At 48.8% G+C, this 23,895-nt stretch overlaps 1 protein-coding gene across 2 annotated transcripts in view; it reads right to left on the bottom strand.

Annotated features, from left to right (window-relative positions):
• Positions 1-9,801: 9,801 nt before the first annotated feature.
• KIF26B (kinesin family member 26B) overlaps positions 9,802-23,895 on the bottom strand; it is a 414,751-nt gene continuing 400,657 nt past the window's right edge. For both annotated transcript variants that reach the window (XM_081038975.1, XM_081038976.1), the window contains 3 exons: positions 19,916-20,118; positions 19,250-19,400; positions 9,802-16,648 (listed from right to left, as the gene is read on the bottom strand). In XM_081038975.1, coding sequence (XP_080895101.1) covers positions 16,500-16,648; positions 19,250-19,400; positions 19,916-20,118 — 503 coding nt within the window. In that variant the 3' untranslated portion in view covers positions 9,802-16,499. The remainder of the gene's footprint in view (positions 16,649-19,249; positions 19,401-19,915; positions 20,119-23,895) is intronic.

Consider the following 23,895-nt stretch of genomic DNA (forward strand, 5'->3'; position numbering starts at 1 on the left):
ACTGGATTCCTGCGAGATTTGGAGGAACATTGACTCATCACATTTTCAGTATGTAAATACCATGCTCTGGGACTTCCCTCTCTGGGTTTGTACTTTCTGTATGTAGAGTATGCATTTGTAACTAATATAAAAGATTAACTATTATCTGCTTCTTTTTTATTTTGGTTTTCTTTTAAAGACTTCAGATTCCCTGTTATGTGACTGTCGAAACCCATTCACCATTGTGCACAGTCGAGCAGTTACTATCTAGCATTGGTGAGTGCAAAATAACAATGTGTGCTCCGTCACCAAGCACCCATCTCCTGGGTGCTCAAGACAAAGGATGGGCCTTCTAGAGACTTTCTGTTGCTAATCCCAGAAGATAGGGAGTATTTGACTTGCAAGAGAGAGGAGATGGGGAAATGAAGAAATTAATCTTTACGAGCTGAATTGTGTCCCCTCCCCCTCAAAAAATTCATACGTTGAAGTTCTAACCCCCACACCTGGTACCTCAGAATATGACTGTATTTGGAGACAGGGCCTTTAGAGCGGTGATTAAGGTAAAATGAGATTATGTGGGTGGGCCTTCATCCAATCCAACTGGTGTGCTTATAAGAAGAGGAAATTGAAACACACTAAGACACACCAGGGACGTGCATGCACAGAAAAGACTATGTGAAAAGGCCGTGAGAGGTGGCCGTCTGCAAGCCAGGGGGAGAGGCCTCAAAGGAAACCAATCCTGCGGACACCTTGACCTTGGGCTTCCAGTCTCCAAAACTGTGAGAAAATACATTTCTGTTTTTTAAACCACCCAGTCTATGTCATTTTGTTATTGCATCCGAATATATTAATTATTATTTCTGGTAGGATTTTTAAAAGAACAATCTCAAAATTCCAGAAAAGTTGCAAGTACAGGATAAAAAAATTTTCCATTCCTTGAACTATTTGAGAATAAGTTGCTGACATGCCAGAAAGTTCCTCAGAGTTTTCTATAAATGAGGCAAAGATTCTAAACGAGCTGGAGAGATTAGCATCTTAGAAAAAGAAGGGATTACTGAAAGCTCCTCCTGAGAAGATGGAAATGCAAGCGTCGCCTGGGGGATGTGTAGTGAAAATGAGGGGGAGACTTCTTGTGTCTCATCTCACCATCAGCTTTGTGATCTTGGAGGAATCACCTCTGCACCCAGTGACAACTGCACTAAATAAATCAGTAGCCTCTGAGTTGGCTGCCAACGCAAGCATTTTGTGGTTTTCTGTCTGAGAGACATTTTTCTCTACCATGAGGTCCAAGGGCAAAAACTGTGCAGTCCTGTCTACAGTGCTGAGTGCCCTTGCCTGCCATTTGCACCCCCAGGCTTGCCAACCCCAGCTCTTTAACAGGACATCTGGCCTCACCCCCCTCACACCTCCCCCCACCCCACCCCTGCCCCCCATCGGCCTCCTGCCCTCCAGCCAAGCCAAGCTCCTGGCAGTCCTGTTCTCTCAGCTCCCTGTGCTCACCTATTTCCTCTGTTTCAAATGCTCTTCTCTCTTTCCCCTGCAGACATCCCTTTCGGCTCCTTTTCCATCTTTCCAAACATTTTCTCCTCGGTGCTGCCTGAGCACATATTCACTCCCCTGAAAACTCATCACATCAAGATAATTGCTTCTTTGTCTTTCTCCCTCAAGACTCCAAGTCTCTGGAGGAAAGGGACTGGATTTCTTTCCCTCTCTGTAGCCTCAGCTACTGACACGGTGCTTGGCTGGTGGTAAGTCATAACTGGATAACTGTGCCTTAAGAACTGGGGCCAGACAGTAGGTGGGGCTGGGTGGTCCTGCCCTTGGGTGTTCCCAGGACAATAGGGGGAGAAAGATAACAGCCAAATAGGCAATCACAGTGTAAGGGAGAGTGATCGTTACTGTGGCAGAGATAAGCTTGAGTTGGGCACCTTTCAGAATTGGAAAGCTTTCCATTCAGCTGGGGTTGATTTACACAAAGTGTTTGCTAGACTACATGCTCCGTAAGGGTTTAGACTATGTCTGCCTCATTCACTGACGTCTCCCCAGCTTCTAGCATATCTGACACATTGTGGTAACCAATAAATATTTGTGCAATGAAGCATGAGTGAACTGACAGCCAAATCCTTCCTGTTTTGTTCAAACGCCATCCTCACCTTCCCTCTCTCTTTCTGACTCGTCTCGTCCTTGTCCAAAGGCGTGAGCTAATACTTACCTCAGTGGGGTGGTGCTGAAGATCAAAGATAGTAATAAATATGAAAGCATTTAGTAGAGTATAAAGCGCTCTATAAACCTGAGTTACTACTTACTGCTTCTTCCCTCCAAGGGGGGATGTTGGGTGAAGCTGGGTTGGGCTGACCTGGTTGGGGTTCAGGTGCCCTCAGGCACTATTTATGGTTTTTTCAATGCAAAAAAAGACTCACGCATTCCCAATTTATCATTCTTTAGACGTTTCGTAGGTTTTAATAAGGACCGTAGAGATTCTTTCCTTTGCAACTAGAAAATTCAGGAGCAGTAATTAGAGTTCCCACAGTCCCTGCTCCTGAGGGTTTTTCTTTTTTTTTTCTTGTTGGGCTGTCCCAGGGGGAGCTCTTATTAGAGGAAAAAGAGGCCCACATTTATGGTGGGAGGTAGCCTGTATTAGTCAGGATTCTGCAGAGAAACGAAGCAGTAGGATGTGTGTACGTATGGAAAGGAGGCTGATTTGCTGCACATGAACTGCGTCATGTAGGGATATGGGGGGCACTGAAAAATGCTTAAATACCGGGGGGAGGAGAACTATCGCTGACCTGGAGCCTGACATGGCTCAGGAGGCTGCCAAGAGGTCATCCTGGGGCAAGCCCCTCATCTGGCCTGTGCTCGAGTGACTTACAACGTGCCTTCAGGGAAAGGGAGACAGTCCCTTCCCTTCAAGATTCCTCTAAGACGAAAAGTTCTGTCACTTGTCACCATGCAGGAGTACAGCTACCTGGACACAGGTGAGACCAGCTGACCTCATGAGGTGGTGTGAGAACCCCGGGGGCTCCCTTTTCTGAGCTGGTGCAGCACCAATAATTGTCTAAAGCGCTTATTCAGGATTTTTGCAACACACCCTCTGCCTTCCTGGTATTGGAAGACGCATAAAATCATGTGTTGCTGAGTGAAATGGAAGAAGGAAAAGGGGAGGTGGATAAATGAAAATATTCTCTATCCTGGGATCCCCAAACAGGGAGAAAAGGGACCAGTTAAGAAATGGGGGTGTCGGTGAAGTCAGTCCGGGTTTTGGGAAAACGCAGGGGCTGAGCGACTGAAGTGGGTGAACTGTGTCTCCTCTCTGCCTCTGACCCTTTCTCACCTCCTGCCTCCTCTCTATTTAGAAATCCGGGACCCTCAATGGGTCAGCCACCCCCTCAAGGCCGGTCTGTCTTCTAGAACTCAATGTTGTCTTTCTCCTCTGGAGTTAAAACATTCTCAGAGAAGTCAGTGGCCCTAGGCGGTGTCCTCTGAGTTGCCAGCAATCCAGCCAAATGCAGCCCACTGAGACCTCCTTCCCCCCGGGCGATTTTGCACTTCCGAGGAGGTGTTCATCCTGTGTGTGAGGGGCTGGGCATTTTAGAGGGCCCCGTGGACTGTAGGAAGACCTTTCTTGGTACAGTTACGTCCCGGCTGCCTATGCTGCCCTTACGCCCTGTGGATACAGCGCAATGGCCCCTAGCTGAGCGTGAGCTCTCTCTCCATCCATCACCTCTCGCACCTTCCTCTCTTTTGCACACCTCAGGGGTCACATGAGATAAGCTCTGTGAAACACCAACCTCGACTTCCTCCGTGGGGATGAGATGGGGACTGGACTGTGTACCTATGTCTTCTGTAAATATGGGCCTTGTCCCTCTGGTAGCCTGCACCTTCCTTGAGGGTAGGAATTGCCTTTCCTTCTGACAGGCATGTGTGAGTACAGATGTAGTCTAAATCCATAATTCACCATTTCACAGAGAAATAGTATTAACCAAGACTATTATTAACTGTTTCATTTTCTCATGGAAAATGGTGGCTGCAGGCAAGGCTATGAGCCATGGCCTCGCAGCTTTGCCCCCCACCACCAGGGTGTGTGCTGAGTAGGTCCTGGAGCAGCTGTCGAATAAAGACTGTTATATTATTTGGGTGGTGATTTACTTTAAAGTGTTCAATATAAACAGTGGAATGTGTGTGAGCTTCTGCAGGAACAGTCTGGAACCCAGCATTCAGGAGTAACCAGTTCGTAGCATGTGAAAGACTGATCAGGAATCCACACTTCAGAAGTCCCTCCAATAAACTTTTTATTTATTTATTTTTTTAAAGATTTTATTGGGGAAGGGGAACAGGACTTTGGCTTTTTCCAAGTCAATTTGTTGTCCTTTCAATCTTAGTTGTGGAGGGCACAGCTCAGCTCCAAGTCCAGTTAGTTTTAGGAGGCACAGTCCACCATCCCTTGCGGGAGTCGAGGAGTTGAACTGGCAACCTTGTGGTTGAGAGCCCACTGGCCCGTGTGGGAATCGAACCGGCAGCCTTCGGAGTTAGGAGCACAGAGGTCCAACCACCTGAGCCACCACGCCAGCCCCTCCAACAAACACTTTAAATTGCATTAAGTAACTCGAACCAGGAGGCTCATGAATTAACATCTAAGTCATTTAGGAATGATTTTTCTTTTCTCGATGAAGATTTGAAGACTTGAAAAATATTCTGGGCTCCACCCCCATTGCCTGAAGCAGGTACCGGAGTCTCGCAGTCCAGGACCCCGTCCCTTTCAGAGCTGGGCCCTGGGTCTAGAGCTCCGTTTGGCCATGTGCCCCTATGCTTTCTGGCTGCTCCTGCCATCAGAGCCCGAGCCCTGTGAGCCCTTCTTGTGAGGATCTCCTCAGAGTCCTGAGGACAGAGCAGGACTTCATGGAGCTCTCGGGAACAGCCTGCTTGACCCCTGTGAGCTTGTCGACTAACCATGTTGTCCATGTGGCAGAAGCCCACCTGAGACGTCTTCTCATTAATCACACAACTGGGAGCCAGGCTTAGGGAGTGGGGGGACATGCAGCCCCGTCTACTTCTAATGGATGGAGGCCACTGCCATGTACAAACAAATGGACAAGTGCTGGGTGAGGCAAGTTGTCCAGGAGCGGCCTGGGGGAGGGGAGCAGGCCCGCCAGAACCGTCTTTGTTCTAATTATTAAATCCAATGTCTGTCACTCTCCTGCCTTCCATCTGGTGAGCACTTGGCAGATTCTGACATTCTTCTGCGTACAGTCTTCTTTCCTCCTCAGAACAAGCCTGGGGACCAGGCAGACAGATGAGGCTTCATTTCTGTGGATGAGGAATCTGAGCCCAGAGATGCTTGGAGACTCCTTCAAAGTGAACTCCAAGGTGCAGTCCTCCCCCCAGCACCCAGGATCCGTGACTCTTTGGCCAGGAGTTAAGCTGCATGTCAGAATCCTCAGGGAAACTTTCTCCAAACGAATATAAAACTTCCTTTCTGAGAGTGATTGCCTAAACCCTCTGGATCATAACACTTATTCTGGGCTAGACACTGGGGGCCATAGAAAAATCTACCCGTATCTGCTGTGCCAAAATAAGCCACTTCATTCTAAAGATTATTTTCAGCTAAAGGCACTTGTAAGATAGCAGAGTCAAGGAGAATGCTCTGACCTTCCCTTTTCTTCCTGAAAATAGGAGATAAAACTCCCATGGGAAAGACCCCCTCCCTGTTCCAGGAGGAAAGAACCATTCTTGTCACCAAGGATGGGGAGTTGAGGCTGAGAGAAATGTGTACAAACAGACCTTGTTAAAATAACTCATCTTCCTTCCGCCTCCCCTAGATTTTACTTTCCCACAATTGCCTCTCTTTGTTCAACCTCGTATAAAAATACTTAGTTTTTGCCACTTCTTTGGGTTTTTAGTTCCTTGTGAAGGCTCCCATGGCATGTAAAATTTCCATCAAACAGATTTATATACTTTCCTCCTGTAAATCTGTCTTATGTCAATTAAATTCTCAACCCAGCCGAAGACCCTAAGAGAACAGAGGTAAAGTTTGCCTTCCCTCCACCTCCAGAAGCCTAGTATTTACGGACAAATACACAAGTCCTGCATTATGATACGAAGCTCATATACTAGGACCTTGGAGCATCTTACAGAAGGAGAGCCGTTCCACATTGGAACTCCTTACTACGTATTTTTGGAATACAAAAATAAGTTAATCAATGAAATAGAAGTTTAGAGAGGAAGAGATGACTCTACCTGTGGCCAGGGAAGGCTTCATTATTCAGGGTGGACGATTTAAAACATGGCCATTCTCAGTGTGCACACAATGCCTTATAATGGTTTTCTTTTCCCCTTGTTACAGCTGTTTTACTTCTAGGAATTTATCCAAAGGGACTTATCAGAGAAGTCAAAAAAGAGATTTATGTTCAATATGTTTGTCATAGCGTAATTTATAGCAAAACAAGTGGAAACAATTGTAAGGCCCAATAGCGGGGAATAAATAGTGCCTACATGATGGTCCATCTACGTGGTGGAATATTCTGCAGCCATTAAAATCAGTTGTAGGAGCATATGTACTGAGTGGAGACATAAATGTGCATGGTGGGATTAGGGGAAGAAAGCAGACTCCAAAAGGATGATCCACACTTAGTAAAAGATGTGTCTATAAAATGACAACTGTGGTTCTCTCTGGAATAAGATTAAAGGTCATTTTTATTTTCTATTTCCAGCTTTTCAAAAGTCCGGTTAACACACACAAAAAGGCCTTTTTCTTGCCAGGTCTTGAGAGACCTTGGGGAGTTTGTGGATCTCTGTGGTCTAGCAGAAGGCTTTTATTTTGAGTTTTCTTCAGAGCACATGCAACGTGATGTAATGTACACGTCTGGACCCGGGAACACTGGGGAGAAGAGGGGAAAGGCCATGTGGGCTGAGCAAGGGCAATTTAACAATTTAAAAATGAAAAACAAACAATCCGCACACTGTTTACCCAGAGTGTAGGTGGGCCCCAAGCACTAGTACCTTCCTTGGGTGGCCTCCGGGTCACCTCCCCTTCTGGGGAATTTGGCGATGTGAGGCAGACAGTCCACTCCTCACTCCCTAAGCCACCTGGATTCTTCTCGAACTCTTTTTTTTTCTTCTACTTCTTTTTTTCCCCCCCTTCTTCTGCTTCCCGACCGCACCCCCACTCCGGTTCAAGCCGTTGTTTCTCAGTCTAGTTGTGCAGACACAGCTCCCTGGCCCAGGCTGGTATTATGAGCCTTGCACTCCCACGGCTGAGGCAGGCGGTCACCAGTCCTCGGTTGGCTGCTCACAGCAGCTCATGGCGCTCTTGCCGGCTGCTGCCGGCCACTCATGCTGGCCACCGGCCACTACTGGCAGCACACGGTAGCCCACGGCAGCTCACACCAACCTCCAGCTGCTCACGGCAGCCCAGCTCCAGGGAGAGTTGTTGTTCACAATCTTAGCTGTAGAGGGCGCAGCTCACTGGCCCATATGGCAGTCGAACTGGTGGCCTTGGCATTAGGAGCAGGGCGCTCCAACTACCTGAGCCATTGAGCCAGTCCCTCTTCTCGAGCTCTTGGCAAATACAGGGAAGAGACTGCTGAGCAAGGGCTGGAAGGCCCCGGGTGAGTGGCATTGGGATGGTGCTGGGGGTGGCGTATCCTGGGACCTCCCCTCTTTCCAACAGATGGGATGTAGGGCTAGGCCTGCCAGGGGCTCCACAGATACAGAAATAAAGTGGCTTGCAAGATGACCTATGCTTGTCCTCTCTCTCTCCCTCTCTCTCTCCCTCCCTCCCTCCCAGTCTCCTTGCCCTCCCAGCCTCTGGCCTAAGAAGACGCTTCTGGAGGTGAGGCTTGGCCACTGGCCCCAGTCAGAGGAAAAGGGGCATAGGTTGGGGGTTGGTGGGGGAAGCCATCACCCTACATCGAGGAGGAGTGTGTTTGCCTGTCTGTAAAGCAGTTTCTGTTTGCCAGGCAGTCTTGCCAGCTGTACTGAGTTCTTAAAGTCTGGAGTCTGTTTTATTTAGTGCAGCCAGTGGTGTCTGGGACAAAGTAATCGCTTGGTAAAGGTTTGTTCAGTGATTGCTTTCTAAACGTTGACTAGGAATCCGAGGGCTTCACCATGACTTTTTTCCATCTCTTGGAGAGAAAAATGCTTTAGGAGGCTTGAAGGCCAAAGGTGGTGGTCAGTGGTTGGGAGGTCAAGGCCAGGCACATAATAAACCAAGGGCATGGATTTGACCCAATGTGGGCCTGGTGCCCCTGCTCCACTGTGAATTAGGGACTTAATCCCAACTGGGCATTTGGTTAAGTGCAGACCTTGGGTCCTTTTGGTAAGGGAACCTGAATTTTCATCAGATTCCTGTGCAGGTTTTATCCTCTCTTTTTCTCTCAAAAGTGATTCATTCATTCATTCATTCAACTAATATTGTTAAAGTAACCACTATGTTCCAGGTTGGGGCTATAGAAGAACAAGACACCCACGGGTGCTAGGAGCACAGCAGCCACTGACAGGCCAGTGTGTTTACACGCCAAGTCCTCTGTATGTTTATAAGGGTTTTCTAGAAACAATGGCTTCCACCGAAAGAGCAAGTGGAAACATCAGACACTGTAGGCCCTAAACACGGAGGCATTTCTCCACGGAGGTGTAGAGCGTGACTCTCTTGTCACCGGATACCACGTTACCTTGCTTTGTTTCTCATGTCCTCCCAGTGCCCAGCGGTATCTGGGAGTATGTTACGGCGCCATGGTGGACAGATGTTAATACCCTCCTAGAGGCAAAAATACAGGATTGAAAGGATAGAAAGAATAAAAGTAACATTCATAACAATTTGAGAGTTTAATGGTTTGAGGGACAAATACAACCACGATCATATATTTGGACAGTTTTTCCCTCAGGGAGGAGTGAGGGGATTAGAACCAATTCTAAATATGGCCTTTATGTTCTCTCTTCTCCCAGGCGAATGGCTATTTAGGGAGCACCTCCACTTGTTCTTCTGTTGATGGCGTTATTTCTAGAAAGGCCTTACGGCATATGGCTTCTTAAGAACTTGTAGCTTCTGCTAGAGTGGCCCAAGGAGGTCTGGCCGAGGATCTGGGGAGCAGATAAGTGGGAGGCCCGGGTGGTGTGCATGTCCACACCAGCTCAGCAGCATAGGAGATGGATTCAGGGCAAGGAATCAGGGATTCAGGGATTCAGTGGGTTTGCTCTGAGCGGTCTGCTGCTCTCTCTGGGGAGTGTGAAGCACTCAGTTGATTGGATGGATGTGGTACCAACATCTTGGAAAGTGCCTTTTGCTGCTCAGAGGGAACTGTCTGCATTGGAGGGGAAGAGATTATCCTTGAGGGTAAGAGACCTTTTGCCACTTTCTGATCTGTTTCTGCTTTCTTACTTGAGTGTACCCACTTACAGCGGAGACAAGTGCTGTGGTAACAAGGGTCCGTGTGTCCAGGCCCCAGTGACCTGCAGTGACTGAGAATGCCTGTAACCTGTGGGGGCCCGAGACGATGGACTGAGGAAGACTCACTAGGCCAACAGAAATATAACCACATCAACACAAGCTTCTCACACCTCTCACGTGTGACCACCACCCCCGTGCCTGACTCTCAGGGACGCAGAACGAAGCCAGGGCTGTGTGACTCCACCCGCGACTGCCACCCACCCCCAGCTGAGCTTCTGAACTTGTTGGAGGCCAGCCAGGCCTCATCTAGGAAATTCCCGGGGGCCTGGGAGGAACCCCTCAGCAAGGCGCTGCTCCAGTGAGAAGTACCCCCAGGCCTTGAATGTTCCGCTCCCACACAGAAACGTAAGTCAGATAAAGAGGAATGCATGACTCTGAGGAGAATAAAAGTGAACATTTAATGCCACCATAGTTTGATTCTTTTTAAACACCAGATTCTTTTTTGACAACATATTACACCTTATATGCCAACAAACAATGTCTTCACACTGGAAATGGCGCACAGCTTAATGGAGGCACGTCACCAGTTTGTGAGAACTATCACTTTCCTTTCCAGACTGTTCTCCAGGTAACCTGCTCATATTCATGACCAAGCCAACAGCTAACTTTTATATAAAGGCCCAGACACAAAATCCAGCCTGTTTGCAAACAGGCGGTCGGGAACTGCCCATGTACAGAAGAGTTGAATTTCTGACTTGAACAAATGAACTTTATTAAAAATTCTTAACAGCAAACACTTGTAAGCTAAGAACGTAATTTTCAAAACGGCATCAACGTTTTAGCCAGTTCAACAGTGAATTTCTCACAATGACATTAAATACTACCATTGAAATTTAAAACAGGATTTCATGAATTTGTGAATTTTCTGTTTCTGACACAATAAATGCACTTGGGCAGGCCTCGTCTCCAATTTTCAAAGGGGCCCATTTCTACAGATAAGCATATTTATATATACATACGTACATGACGAGAGCTGAAGGAACCACAAACATCACTGAGCACGACGTCCTCATTTTACAGATTAGAAAACGGAGTTCTAGAGACATTAGGTAGGACTATTGTCAAACTGGAACTAGAACTCAGGTTTTCTGTCCTATGCCCGCCCACCACGTCACAGACCTTCAGTGCACATGCATCTGCCCTGTGCACACACATACACACACGTCAGTACATAGGTGTTATGTGTGCTCACCTGTGCACACACCTGGTACAACAGCGTCCCGAGGGAGGAGTCCGAGATGCTGGACTCGAGTTCCAATTCTGCTCTGAAACTACTCTGTGAACTTGGGCCACTGTGACTGCTGATTTCAGTTTCGTCATCTACAAACGATTACCCCCAGCTCCTTCCTATATGAGCTCTAAATTCTTCAAAGCACTTCCCATCAGTCATACCATTTTCTCTTTACACCATCCCAGAAGGGCAGCTATTACAACCCGCAATCTCCCACGGGGAGCCTGAGGTTCAGCAACGCGAAGCCACTTGCCCAAGTTTGCATAACGAGCGAGGAAGCCAGGCCTGACACCCGTTTCCTCACTCCCAGCTCAAGGCTTTCTCCTAGGTTTAGCTGCCTCTCAAATGAGACTACTGACCCCAGCCCCACCCTGCCCCTGGAGATCCAGTGAGGGGACAGATGCCTTAAGTATTATGGGTTGTAAGACTCACTAAAGTGCTTTGGTTTCTCCAGAAAACAAACAAACAGGTACTATAGCTATCCAAAGTAAGGAACCCTAGTTGCTTTGCTAAAACCCCTTCAGGAGCTCCAGGGGGTGTGAGACGGATCTTAGGAAAATGTAGGAACCTAATACTGGTCGCATTTTTTCTGATTTTAGCCTTGAACCAGCAGGCAGACGCCATGGAGGCTGATATCCAAGCCCATTGTCGTCAAATTCAAAATGAAGGGACCTTTTCCCCTTTAGTTACTTACCATAGAGACAGCTTAGATTTTGAACTCAGCCCCATACTTTGAGGACTGGACACTAACCCCTAATCTCCTGATTTGTTTATGTTTTCTCCCCCAGTCCATGTCTGCACTGCCAGACTTCGATAGAGTGAAGGAAAAGAACCGCCGCAGACAGACCCACCACACTTATACGTCGCTGCGTGGCACTTGGCTAGCCTTCCAACCATGATGTACAAATAAATTATAAACCACAAGCGATGGTATAAAACAACATCCTGAGTTTACAAATAAGTTATAACTTCTTCATAAATTGAGTGTGACAATATGAGATGTTGGATAGTAGTATGGCAGATGAAAAAATGACCCTTTTGAGTTTTGAAGGTAAGTTCTGTGTCTACATAGAAGACATGGGTATTTCGGCACTCACCCCAATGCTCATGGATACAAGGCCACAGCTCTGTTTCGAGAATGTCGATTGTATGTAATGAAGGCTTGACACTGTCCCAAGCACTACTCTATGTCCACTGTTGTGACATCACTTCTGGTTCTGAGTAGGGCCACCCAAAAGCAGAATGTGTTTGTTTAGGGATGGATAATCTAGCTCCCAAGAATTTTCAAGAAAACTTTTTTTGAGAAGATGAGCTTGCGTTATGAGAATTTCTCCTGGATTGGAAGTATGCTTTTATCTGAAAATGATAAGCAGTTTATAAGAGGACAAAAATACATAGTTTGTCGGGAAGATTGCTAAGTGACACAGTTTATGAGTTTTAACCCATCGATGTTTGTAGGTATTTGCTGGAGGAGGAGAAAAAGATATTATAATCCAGAGGAACACTGTATTTCTACCACCTGTGCCCTGACCATCGCCCCCCACCCCCCAAATTTCAGACCATTGATTGGCAGTGTCAGTGAAGCTGACTGTCTGGTTTTGCTTCTTTTGGCCCCGAGAGAAGTGGGCTGCATTGGCCTTTGTTGGCTCACATATGGCAGATTTGAAGAGCGGCCCTCTGTCCTGGGCCGCACTGCACGGGCTCCAGAGACAGGGATGGCTGGTTCAATCAGCATCAGCGAGTTGCCAATAGTACTTTAACCTGTTTCTTACTGGCATAGTTTCAGGAGGTAAAACACACTGCCTTTAAAAGTGAGGAAGTCTGTCAGTATATGTTTCACGAGTGGGCCTATCAATATCCCAGCACAAAAGAGCAAGGAGTAAATTCATGAATTCTTCTGGTTTCAATTTTGAAATCAACTCTTCTTTAGTCATTTCTCTGACAGTCTCAAATCTGTTTTAGGATAAGGAACTTAAAAGGATTCACTGCATCGTTATTTTGAAAGCCTCGATTACAGGTCAGTCGTGGCTGACGACGTAAGCAGCTGTGCGTAGAACCAGGTTAACTGTGTGAGCTCTTGCAAGCCTTTCCCAAGGAAGAAGGGTTGGATGTCTGCTTCCAAATACTAACACCTGATGAATGCTTGTGGGTGAAGCCAAATTCATGATGAGCAATAGAATCGAAGGCCCAAGAAGGGAAATCTGAGAACCAGCACAAGGGTCTGTGTGTGTGTGTGTGTGTGTGTCAGATATTTGGTATTTATGGCTAAGGTGAAGCCACTGCGAACTTCCGTGAACACAGACTTCAAGGTTAAAGCTAATTTAAGACAAAATGGCTGCCGTGTCTCCCATCTGCGGCTGCGTGGCTTTTTAACCCCGGCTTCTGTACCCTCCCGTTTGGGGTCCCTTGTGTGATCCCCACCTATGTGGGACCGACCTCTGCATTTACACCTCAAGTTCCTCATGTTCAGAATAGCAATTAGAGATAAAACAGCAGGTGGGGTTCCAAACCTGAAAGAGATGAAAGCTAGCAACAGTTTCCCCGTGACATGGCGGGGAATTCAAGGACAAGAAGATCAAAGGGTGCAGCTCTCAGGTGGGGACTGGAAGCCCAGGAGAACACAAACTATCCCCGGTTGCAGCATGAAATGCCATCATGAAATGCAACATGGATTTACTCCAGCAAATAACATCCTTGTGTCCCATTTTTGGATGAGTTTTGTTCTGCTGCTAAGGCTTCCTCCTCACGCTACACAATTTGGAGAAGGGGGCAGATTTCAGACAAGCAATTAAGGCTTCTGTGTCTATATGTTAATTTCAAATCAACCTTTCTCTTGTCCCTTCCTTTGTGGATAATCAAACGGAAATGAGTTCTTTGACATTCTCTTTGTCTTCTTGGGTTGTCTGTCACCAAAACCAAAAGGAGACCTGGGCCTACCTCACACTGATCATGGAAGGGGGCTGAATTCTTCAGTTATGGGGATGGCTTTCGAAAGGTCGGCTGGACCTGCTTCTCTCGGTGCCTAAGGATCAACTCATAGGGAGAACCAGGAACAAGCATATCATAGAATAAAATTCATGATTGTTTCACATGGTTAATCAGCAATTGGTACGTTAATATGTTTGCAGCTTACTTAGGTTTGAGAAAAAAAGAAAGAAAGTGCCAAAATGGACCACCTGCACACAGGTTGTCTTGCACCACAGCCAACAGTCTACAAGGTATTCGTGGCGTGGCGTCTTGGGGAAGCCGAGCTGACTTGGCAAGATAGTTCCTGGCTTCATTCAACCCTTTTACTGCCTCATAAAGTTGCTACAAATGGATGAAAGCAGGTTTAGGAAGGAGGCCAGCTGAGGCCACTCCCCTAGGAAAGATTCTACTGAAGAGATTTTAAATCTCTGCAGATGCTTCCACTTAGTTTCACTCCAGGGAAGGCTCCAGGGCCCCATGGCTCCCCTGCTACGGAAGTCAGTTCTGCATGGTGGCCTCGGGCTAGGGAAGATGTGCCAAGGGCAATAACTAAGTCTACTGATTGCTAATCAAGTGAATTGGTTTCCAACAAAGACTAGAACACTCACCTTTGACAACCCCCACATTAAAGGCTTTTCAAGAAGTAAAATTAAAGTGGATGTCAGACCAACAAAGGGTTTCCAAATGGAAAACTCAAACTCAAAAGACTGGGACTCCTTGGGGTCCAGAAGCTTCCATACTGTTGCTGTCTTCACCCAAGTGCTGAGACCAGATGTGTACAAGAGCCTTGGCTGGCCCTGCAGAAGGGGGTTCAGGTTGAAAAGATGGGGAAGCCCTGCTCCCCAAGGAGACAGACGCACCTGGTAAACTAGAGTGGCAAACGGCCCATTATGGAGGAATCTTTCACCACATTTTGGCCCGTTTGGCTCTTGGATGTATTTCCTCCGTGTGCTCCTCTGCATAGGAGCTGCTCTTACAGGCTGCAGAGCTGGACTGGTCACTCACAGGGCCTCCTGTCTGTGGGGCTGACTTCCCAGACAGAGCGAATGGGGCCCTCTGTGCCCTGAGCTGACCAGGAAATGATAGGGTACCGTGACACTCACAAGACGTTGGTTCCCACAGAGTTCGGCTGAGTTGTGCTGGCTGTTTAGCCAGCTGTGTGGGGCCACGTGTGTCCAGAGGTTCACTGACAAAAAAATGAAAAGTTTCTTCTTCCTTGGGAAGCCCTGGGGCTGAGGGGTTGGTTAGCAGGGACTGCCAAGCCGGGAAATAGGCTCGTGAGATGCTGCATTTGAGGGCAGAAACGAAGAGTGCTCTGTAAAACCCCCAGCACCTCATCAGTGGGTTGGCCACAGGGCCCTAACGTGGAAGGCAGGACACACCCCTGCTGTCCCACAGCTGGTATCAGACAATCCCTCGACCACTCTGTGCCTTGGGTTCCCATCACTAACATGGTATAATGAGCCCTAAGGGAATTGAGACAAGGATGAAGACGTGAACTGGAGGATGGGGTCCAAAGTCCCTGGGAGCCAAGCCCTGAACACCCACATGCATAAAACGTGGTGCTTTGCTTCTGCAGGGGTGCGTGGTATGTGACAGGAAACCTCCCTCTGCCGTTAGGTGCCAGGGCTGCGGGGCAAGATGGTCCTTTCTTGGGATGGAGGCTTTGGAACTTGGGAGAACTGCAACTTCTCCCACCTCAGCAGGACTCTGGACGTCAGAAAACCTGTGCAATCCCAACATCAGCTCTTGTTCTAAACCAACACTCATCTCTGGGTGCACAAGCCCGAGGATGTCTCCAGACTGGGAGCAATCCCCTGCTCTAATAAATTTGCAAAACTAAAAAACAAAATCATGGCTCTGGTGAATTGGTTCAAGCTGTCAATCCAGAGTCTTTGGAATAAAAGTGAATACGAAGAATGTTTTGAGGGTCCTGAAGGCCCTGGATGTGTGGGGAAAGGAACCCGTATATGTGTCAGGACTTGGAGGGGAAACTGAATACAGAACAAAGGACACACGGGGCCCAGCTCAGAAAGGCTCCTAGCCCCTTAAAGATGCAGCCCCTGTCTCCTCTTCCGTTCTCTCAAGCTCACGGACAACTGCTCCAGCGTCAACCTGCTGACGCGGCCCAGGGAGAGGTGAAAGCAAACGCCACCTGCTACTCCAGCCTCCTTTGGACCTACTGGCTTGTGCCAGTGAAGTCTCCATGTTCTGTTTGAGTGGCCTTACCAGAAGAACCGTAAAAGACAGTTAACATTTATTCATATGCAATACTGATCAGGAAATAGGGCTACAAACACAACTTAGGAAGAGCCAGTCAGAAATAGAAGAAGACACCAGGAGGACACGAGCTGTAAATAACATTTCAACAATGTGTTTGATTTTCTTTTTTGTTTGTTTTGTTGTTTGCATTGCGGCTAGCACCATCTGTACACAAGAAAGTATGAACATAAATGTTTGGATAATAATAAAGATTTGCAAGGCACTTAATCAGTCATTCTGGGTAATTCTCATTGTTTTGCTTCAGCTTGCAACAGCAATCCCACGTCCACCTTAGCCCTTTCTCACAAAACCAGGAGAAGAGTGAGGTCTCTTGCCAGCAGTTCTTATGTACAAACAAATTCTTCAAAGTTCCTCAAAGTGCTTTTTCAGTCTCACGGGGCTTGCACATCCCTTGGGCTTCCCACCGTTTTCTCCTCCCATGCGTGTGTGGTGTTTGCACCTTTCCTACAGAAAACAAAAGAAAAACTGCCTTCCGCTCAACGTCACTCCACACTTGCCACCAACCTTCATCCTCATTCTGTGGTCTCTGAGCGCCGCCAGCACCGGGGCCCCGTGGTGCGTGTGACTGGCTCTGGGGTTGCGGGAACCCGGCTCTCTTCATCGGCGCCTGGAGGTGATGTCAAAGCAAGTGATCATCATGAGGTGGGCCTTGCAGAAGTTGACGCGGCTCTCCAGGCGCTCCGTCACGCACTCGAGAGCTTCCAGGTACTCCAGAGAATCCAGCTCCCAAACCTGTTCCAGGTCAACTGCAAAGAAGGACAAGCTGAGGAAGATGTGAGCGAAGGGGAAAAGGGCATCTGACTGTGCGGCCAGGGCCCAGCCTGCCACGCCCACACCTGCCCCTCTCTGGGAAGGGCGTGGTGTCCCCTCCTGCCTGTCACTCTGCCTCTCGCAGGTTCAGAGTAGAATACTGTTAACTACCTGCCATTAGACAGGGGGCCCAGTATGGGGAGCAAGATGTAGATTGCAGCCAGGACGACAGGGAACGCCCCAGAATCCATGGCCATTTGACTCCCAGGTGGACGCCACCTAACCTGCTGGCACGGCTTCCTGAAACGTAAAATGAAAGTCCTAACTGCCCCTCTGCCTGCCCTCCCTAAGTGGAGTTGCCAAGAAGAATAAAACGAAAACAAGAAAACGAATGGGAACGTGCTTTGACAACACGCTGTAGACATAAGGGTTGGTCCCCGATGTGACTTCTTGTTACAGGAGAGTTCACTGACATCCAGAGGAGCGAGGTGCCCTGCTCAGGGTTACACAGGTCATAAGGACTAGGGCTAGGAATGAGGCTGAGGGCTTCTGAATATCGGTCTAACATTCAAAACACAACAAAACAAAAATCCACCCTGCCACAATTACATCAGGCTGCATGACCGGACCACCTCCAAAGGGGCTGATTCAGAATTAAAAAATAAAAATACAAAGGACGCCAGCACACATTTTCTACGCCAATATCCGGGCTATTCCCCATACTCAGGCCGTGGTCTGCATGCAGCCTCATTGATATTTACTGGGTCTTTCTGGACTCCATTCATCTTAAGGAACCAATCCATCTTTCTCCGCCACGAGGCCTTCTGGGTGCCCCTTTTCTCAGCATCAAAACCCACTGATTCCTGACATGCACAAAGGCAAGAAGGAGACGAGCTTCTCCTGGGCAAAAGTGTGACTTTGTGAGATGAAGACAATTTTCAAGCCTGCCTTAGGCATAAACAGCTCTCAAAAAGTAAAATTTTAATGATAACAGTAAAAATGAAGGGGCACCGCCCGAATGGCCGCCCTGGGATTTTACAGTGCCTGGGGATTCATGAAAGAAGGAGAAGGGCATCCACAGGTGGGAGAGAAATGGCCTCAGGCTCCCTGTGTGTGCCACGGTCGGACACTGGTTCTTGCCCTGGTGTCTTATCTGCCTCATCAGTGCCTCCGAGGAAAGTGCCCTCGAGAGCAGGAGTCCATGTCTTTGTCCAGATTTCTAACAGAGGACCTAAGTCGGTGTGTCATGCAAGAAGGCACTCGGGAAACATCTCCGGTTGAGAACATCTGTTCAGCTGAAGTCTGGGATGATGGTAATAATACTAACAACTACCAGGTACTGCGCTCTCATCATGGGCCAAGCAGTGGAATGTAGGTACCATTATGTACCTCATTTCACAGTTAAGGAAATCAAGGCTCAGCGAGTTTAAGTGTCTTACCCAAGGCCCCCCAACTAGCCAGCATCCCAAATGCATGACTCTGGTCATGGCCGCCGATGGCATAGCTCAACATGACAGTCTGCGTTATAGATTGGTCACAGTGCTCTCAAGAACCCAATGAGGTACGCAGGGGGGCATTATGATCTCATTCTTATGGAAAGGAAACTGCTGGAAGACAGATTTTTCTAAGTGGTAGGGCCCAGCTAGGAGGCTGACAGAGCCTGTCTCTTTCTTGTTCACCCAGTATCATTTCACCCAATATTTCCTAAAGCCTCAGACCCTGCCTGCTGTGCACCCTCCACTGGCCAGAGAACACTGGTGAAAGGTTTATGTGATGTTTTGGGGGGCAGTTGTGAAAAGAGGGAAGCACAGGGAAGGCAGAAGGGCTGGAGAGTAGAGCCGAAAAGAACTGGACAGGAAAAGGAGGTAAAGGAATTTTAAAGGCAAGAATGCATCTTACTCCACATAGTAAGTCTTCCCACACTGGGTCTCATGTCAGTGTAATAGTTGGGACCAGATTGGAGCTTTATTTTGTGGTAAGTGGAAGGGTTAGGAACAAATAAATACGAGGCAATTGAATCCATCTTTCAAAGACAGCAAAATTGTTCTGAATTGTTATTAGATGGCTACTGTCATCGTAGGCTTTCTATTAAATGGAAATAACCCTGTGAGTGTTATTTTTTTTTTCACTCAAAAATGTTTTTCTTGCTTTCTGGATCCTCAATGAGGCTTTTCTAGGATTGTGCCATCTACCCTGTTAAGACCTCCATAAATTCTTGTCTATTTCAGGCTAGATATGCAATATGATTTTGTGGCCTAGGAGCAGTTTGTAATAGAGCCTTCATGTCTGTCTGGGTGATTTTCTGCCACATGCAGGGGGAAACTCTCATTTGCAGGTTCCTTGGACTAAGACACAAAAGAATCTTACAAGAGCAATACTCACCACCCCCTTGCTGCCCCCACCAATCCCATCTGCCCTCCCCCCACCCGAGAGTGGGGTTGCACACGCAGGGCGAGTGTCTCCATTTGATGGGCATCAGAGGCCCTGGGATTCAGACACAGGCACCATCCGTGTCCGGATCACCCTGGCTCGCGTCCCAGACTGTTTCGCTGGTGAACCCTGTAGTCGCAGGGATGCAAATGAACCACGGGCCTTACATTCGCTGAGCCATTTGTTGGGATCCAGCATCAGATACTGTTTGGTCATCTCCAGCTCCTTCATTAGCCACTCGTACTTGGCTCGGACCTCGGCAATTCTCTGCTGGCGGTGCTCCAGAATCTTCAGCTTCGCGTTGAAGCACATGACCTCCTGGCAGGTAGACGAGAAGGAGAAACGGGTGGTGGCAAGAAGGGAAAAGAACCTTCAGCTCCAAGCCCGCTCCCAGCCCGCTCCAAGAGGGTGCTCTTCTAGAAAGGGCTGCTTATGCATAGTCGGTGGAAAGGAGCTTGTCACTAGGAAGTTCGGGAGGGGCCTGGGCCATCCCAGCCGAATTTCAGTCGTGACAGCTCAGACAGCCCAACCACAGGGTAAGACTATGGAGGGCATTGCTCAGATGGAGAAGGCAGCTGGTGTTCCAAGCTGGAGCCACAAAAGCCCCCAAGGCCGCCAGCTCCCCGAGCCTCTGAGCCTTGACGATGTTTCAGGCAGGGAAACAGGGAGCTCCCTGAAGTCCTGGGCTGGCCCTCAGCCAGCGCCTCCCACCCACACCAGAAGCCTGCTGTGGAGCCTCCCCGGGTCTCAGGCCCTTCTCAGGGGCACTGCCCCCATCCCCGCCCCAGCACCTGCCGGGGGAACTGCCACCGTGGGGGGCGGAGGAGGCTCACCTTGCTATTGCCCCCTCGTCGCCGCTGCAGCCGCTCCACGTCATCGATTTCATACACTTTAATCTCAAAAGGTTCCCCGAGGCCCCTCTGGGCGCTGCGCAAGGGGCCGTCCACCCAGCGCACCCCCGTGCTGTTGGCGGGTTTCCTCACGGGGGACGGGGTGTCAAGGGACAGCGCTGGGATGAGCCTCCGTCTCTGAGAACCTACGAGGGAGTAACTCTTTTTGAATTTCAGTTTTTAAAATATATGTTCTCTTGATGCAAATGGTTGGGGGATGACAGGTACCCCAGGGGGGTCCGCGGCACACACCCACCTCCTGTCGCGCACCTCAAGCTTTCCACACCGTTAAACGCATTTAGGTTTTACCTCCAGAGGCTCAGGAAACCCCTGCCTCCCCTTTAGAACCACCCCCAATCTCTACCTGTGAAATACACACACGTGCACACGCACCAAAACACATCGTCTAGAACTGTGAGCCATACTGCCCACACCCTCAGCATGGATATGTGCTTGGATGAGAGTCAAGAGGGGAAAAAGGGTCCTAGTGTTGGCATTGTAGTACCAGGAGTTCCAGAAAACACTATTTATTTACTGATAACGAGAATACTATAGAAAACACTGATCATGTGCCCGACCCGACTCACCATGCTTTCCCCTCATGCCTGCTCTCCTTCTTCCTGGGCAGGAGGGACCCTGACTTGTGGCAGAGCCCACAGCCCCCTGGAATGGAGGGCTTGCCCCTGTGTGGTATGTGCGACTGACTCTCCCACCAGCACAATACAAGCAGAAGTGTTACGTGCCACAAGCAGAAGTGTTACGTGCCACTGCTAGAAAGTGTTTGTAAAGGGTGGGGGTCTGCCCTTCTCCTTTGTCCTGGATGAAACGCGGGCCTGATGGCTGGTCCATGAACAGTGTGAACAACCGAAAAAAGAACAGAAGGAGCCTGGATGCCTGGCACTCTGGAGACTTTTACATGATCACCTAACAGACTTTTTCTTTTTTTTCTCTCAAAGACAATTTTTTTAGAGCATTGTCAGGTTCACAGCAAAATTGAGAGGGGGGTACACAGATGTCCCATATACCCTCAGCCCCCACACGGGCACAACCTTCCCCACCATAAACATTCCCAGCAGAGAGGTACGTTTGTTGTAAGTGATAAGCCTACATCCACACTTCGGATCACCAAAGTCCATAGTTCACATCCTGACACATTCTATGGGTTTGGGCAAATGTAGGATGACACGTATCCATCGTGATAGTACCATACAGAGTATTTCCACTGCCCTAAATATGCCCTACAAAGACTTTTACATGAGAAATAAATCTCTATATTGTTACTGGGGGGTTTTCTGTTACAGGCAAACCTAGTATCTCATTGAATTCTCACAGAAAAGGAAACTAAGGTATAAAGAACTTACGTCACTTGCCCAAGGTCTCAGTGTTTCCTGCTTAAAAAGAAATCCACTGCCCACATTCTCCACCAAAATAACAAAAACATCAGATAATAAATGATTCCCCAAAGGCTGTATTGAGATTAAATACCACAGAACTCGGCACAGAGTGGGTGCTCCTTGAGCATCAATAATCGATTTGGGGAGATGAGAAACACACAGGAAGTAACTTGGGAAGTATAAAGAGCGATGACATGCTGATTTGTGCCCTTGGGAGCAGGTCTACAGAGGATTAGGACACCACAGGACTGGCCGGGCAGGGCAGGGGACCCACTGCACCAAGCACCACCTTTTTTTTTGACTGGTGGCACGAGTGAGTGAAGCCGTGACCTGCCTTCTAAGCACAGGCCTAACCTTTTCATCCAGGTCTGGAAAGGAACTATCCCTTTCTTTCGGCGTCTATCTTGTTTGTTCCACTGGTTCTAGCTCCTCTCCCAGCAGGAGCTGGTGGGGCCGCTCCAGACCTGAGCCGTTGGAAGGGAAGCTTGGGCCTGAGAGGCCCTGAGAGGTCATGCTGCTGCCTCGCCTCAAAGAACAGCCACCTCCTGAGACACACCTACCTGGCAGCGCCTTCTGAGGGCAAGGAGCATTCAGGAGGCTTGCTTTCTGCTGGGAAGGAGGATGGTTGGGAAAGCTGATGCCATCCCAACAGGTTTATCCTGAAGCTGAAGGGAGCTTGATCTAATTTATTCCCAGTTGATATGTGGTCCCCTCCTGAGTTTGAGGAAAGAAGGTGGGTTTGCCTGAAGCCTTGGCTAGCTGAGTTTGGGCTTTATCTAATTCTACTTTCCAACGAAATGGATAAAGGCACCATTCGAAGTCAGATCTGAGTGAGAATGAAGGGGAGTGAGCCAGAGCTTCGCACCCCCTGGTTAGGCAGCCCCGAGAACAGGAAGGTTACACGGTCCTGGTTTTGCGGGAGTGCCTGGCAAATGTGCAGCAGGCGTTGGGGGCTGATCCTGGGAGCGGGGGTCCTTACAGCACCGCTCACCACGGTGGTCAGAGCAGTCAGTGCCCTCTCTCCTCTTCTCTCTCCCCATCCTCCTCCTCTCTGCTTGCCCTAATGCTAGCAGGTTCTGCCTGTCCAGTGCTGAGCCAGCATGGCCCGATGACCCTTCCGGAAAGAGACATTCTACTTTCCTCCAACTTTGAGAGATCTGCTGAGGCTAAGGAAGCACCAAGTACCACAACCTCAGAGGGATAAAAAGAGCCGGAAGTCTTTGAGGGAGCAGAAGAGGGCCGAGACATGGGGCTGTATTCTCACTGTCTCCTCCAGGGAATCAGGACCAAGCAAAGCTCCCCATGGTGGTGGCAGTCCCGGCAGCACCTGGATGGTCAGGGCATGAGGAGGACAGTGAGGGACGCTGTGTGCAGTTAATTTTCTCTATGAAGTGTACCGTGTCGTCGAGGCATCTGGGTTTCATGACTGGCCTCACCCTGTAGAGTCCAAATCTTTATCTTGTACACACACACACACACACACACACACACACACACACACACACTGATTTAGGAAACATTATCCCCTAGAGCAAAGTAAATGTCTGTTTCCTTAGCGTCCGAGACATTTACAATTAAAATGAGCCAGCGAACAGTTTTGTTTTGTTCTAAGTCGGTCTGAGCAAGCTAGTTGGCTTTGAGCCAACCGCTTTGCCTTGTGGGCCTCAGCTCCGGCCTCTGTCAGGTGGCACTGCTGCAGAACCTCTGGGGATACTAAGGCACGGCCAGCATCAGCGGAGGGTGTTCAGTTCTCTGGCTGACAAAGGGGTGTGGGAAGCAGAGAGTCTGGGCACCCTGCAGGTGCAGACGGGGCCCTAGCCTCCCGGCAGCCCTCATTCCTCTGGGCTGCCAGCACTGAAGGGCCTCCTGTGATGCTTTCTTCTCTGGGTTTGATCATGTGTCCTCAGAGCCTAGTGAGGGTGACTGGTCCTGCTCCTCACCTCCCCCAATGCTGAGGACACATCAGGAAGCACCTCTCTGAAAGTGGTCCTAATGTAATGGGTCTCAGTGTTTGGGCCCCAGCTGGGGAAACATGTCAGGCGTTTGTGGATGACTCTTCCAAGGGCCTGCTGGCATGAGACAGGAGGGAGGAACTGAGCTGTGTCATGAAATGGGTGGTGTATTAGTGATCTATCGCTATGTAATAAATTACCCCAAACCTAGCAGCTAAAAAACAACAAACATTGATTCTCTCACACATTCCTGTGGGTCAGGAATCTGGAAGCAGCTCAGCTGGGTGGTTCTGGCTCAGGGTCCCTCGTGAGCTGCAGTCAAGCTATCAGACGGGGCTGCCGTCATCGGAGGCCTTGATGGGCTGGACCATCCACTTCTAGCTTACTCATGTGGCTGCTGGGCAGGCTTCAGTTCATTGACGCAGGCGCCTCTCCACATGACTGTTTATGGCTGTCTCCAGAGCAAGAAAGGGCACCCAAGACGGAAGCAGCAGTGTCTTTTATGACCGAATCTTGAAACTGACATACCATCACTTCCATCTCACTCTACTGGACACAGAGACCAGCCCTGGTACAG

This window comes from Rhinolophus hipposideros (genome assembly GCF_964194185.1).
Source record: "Rhinolophus hipposideros genome assembly, chromosome: 26".
Classification (NCBI taxonomy): Eukaryota; Metazoa; Chordata; class Mammalia; order Chiroptera; family Rhinolophidae; genus Rhinolophus; species Rhinolophus hipposideros.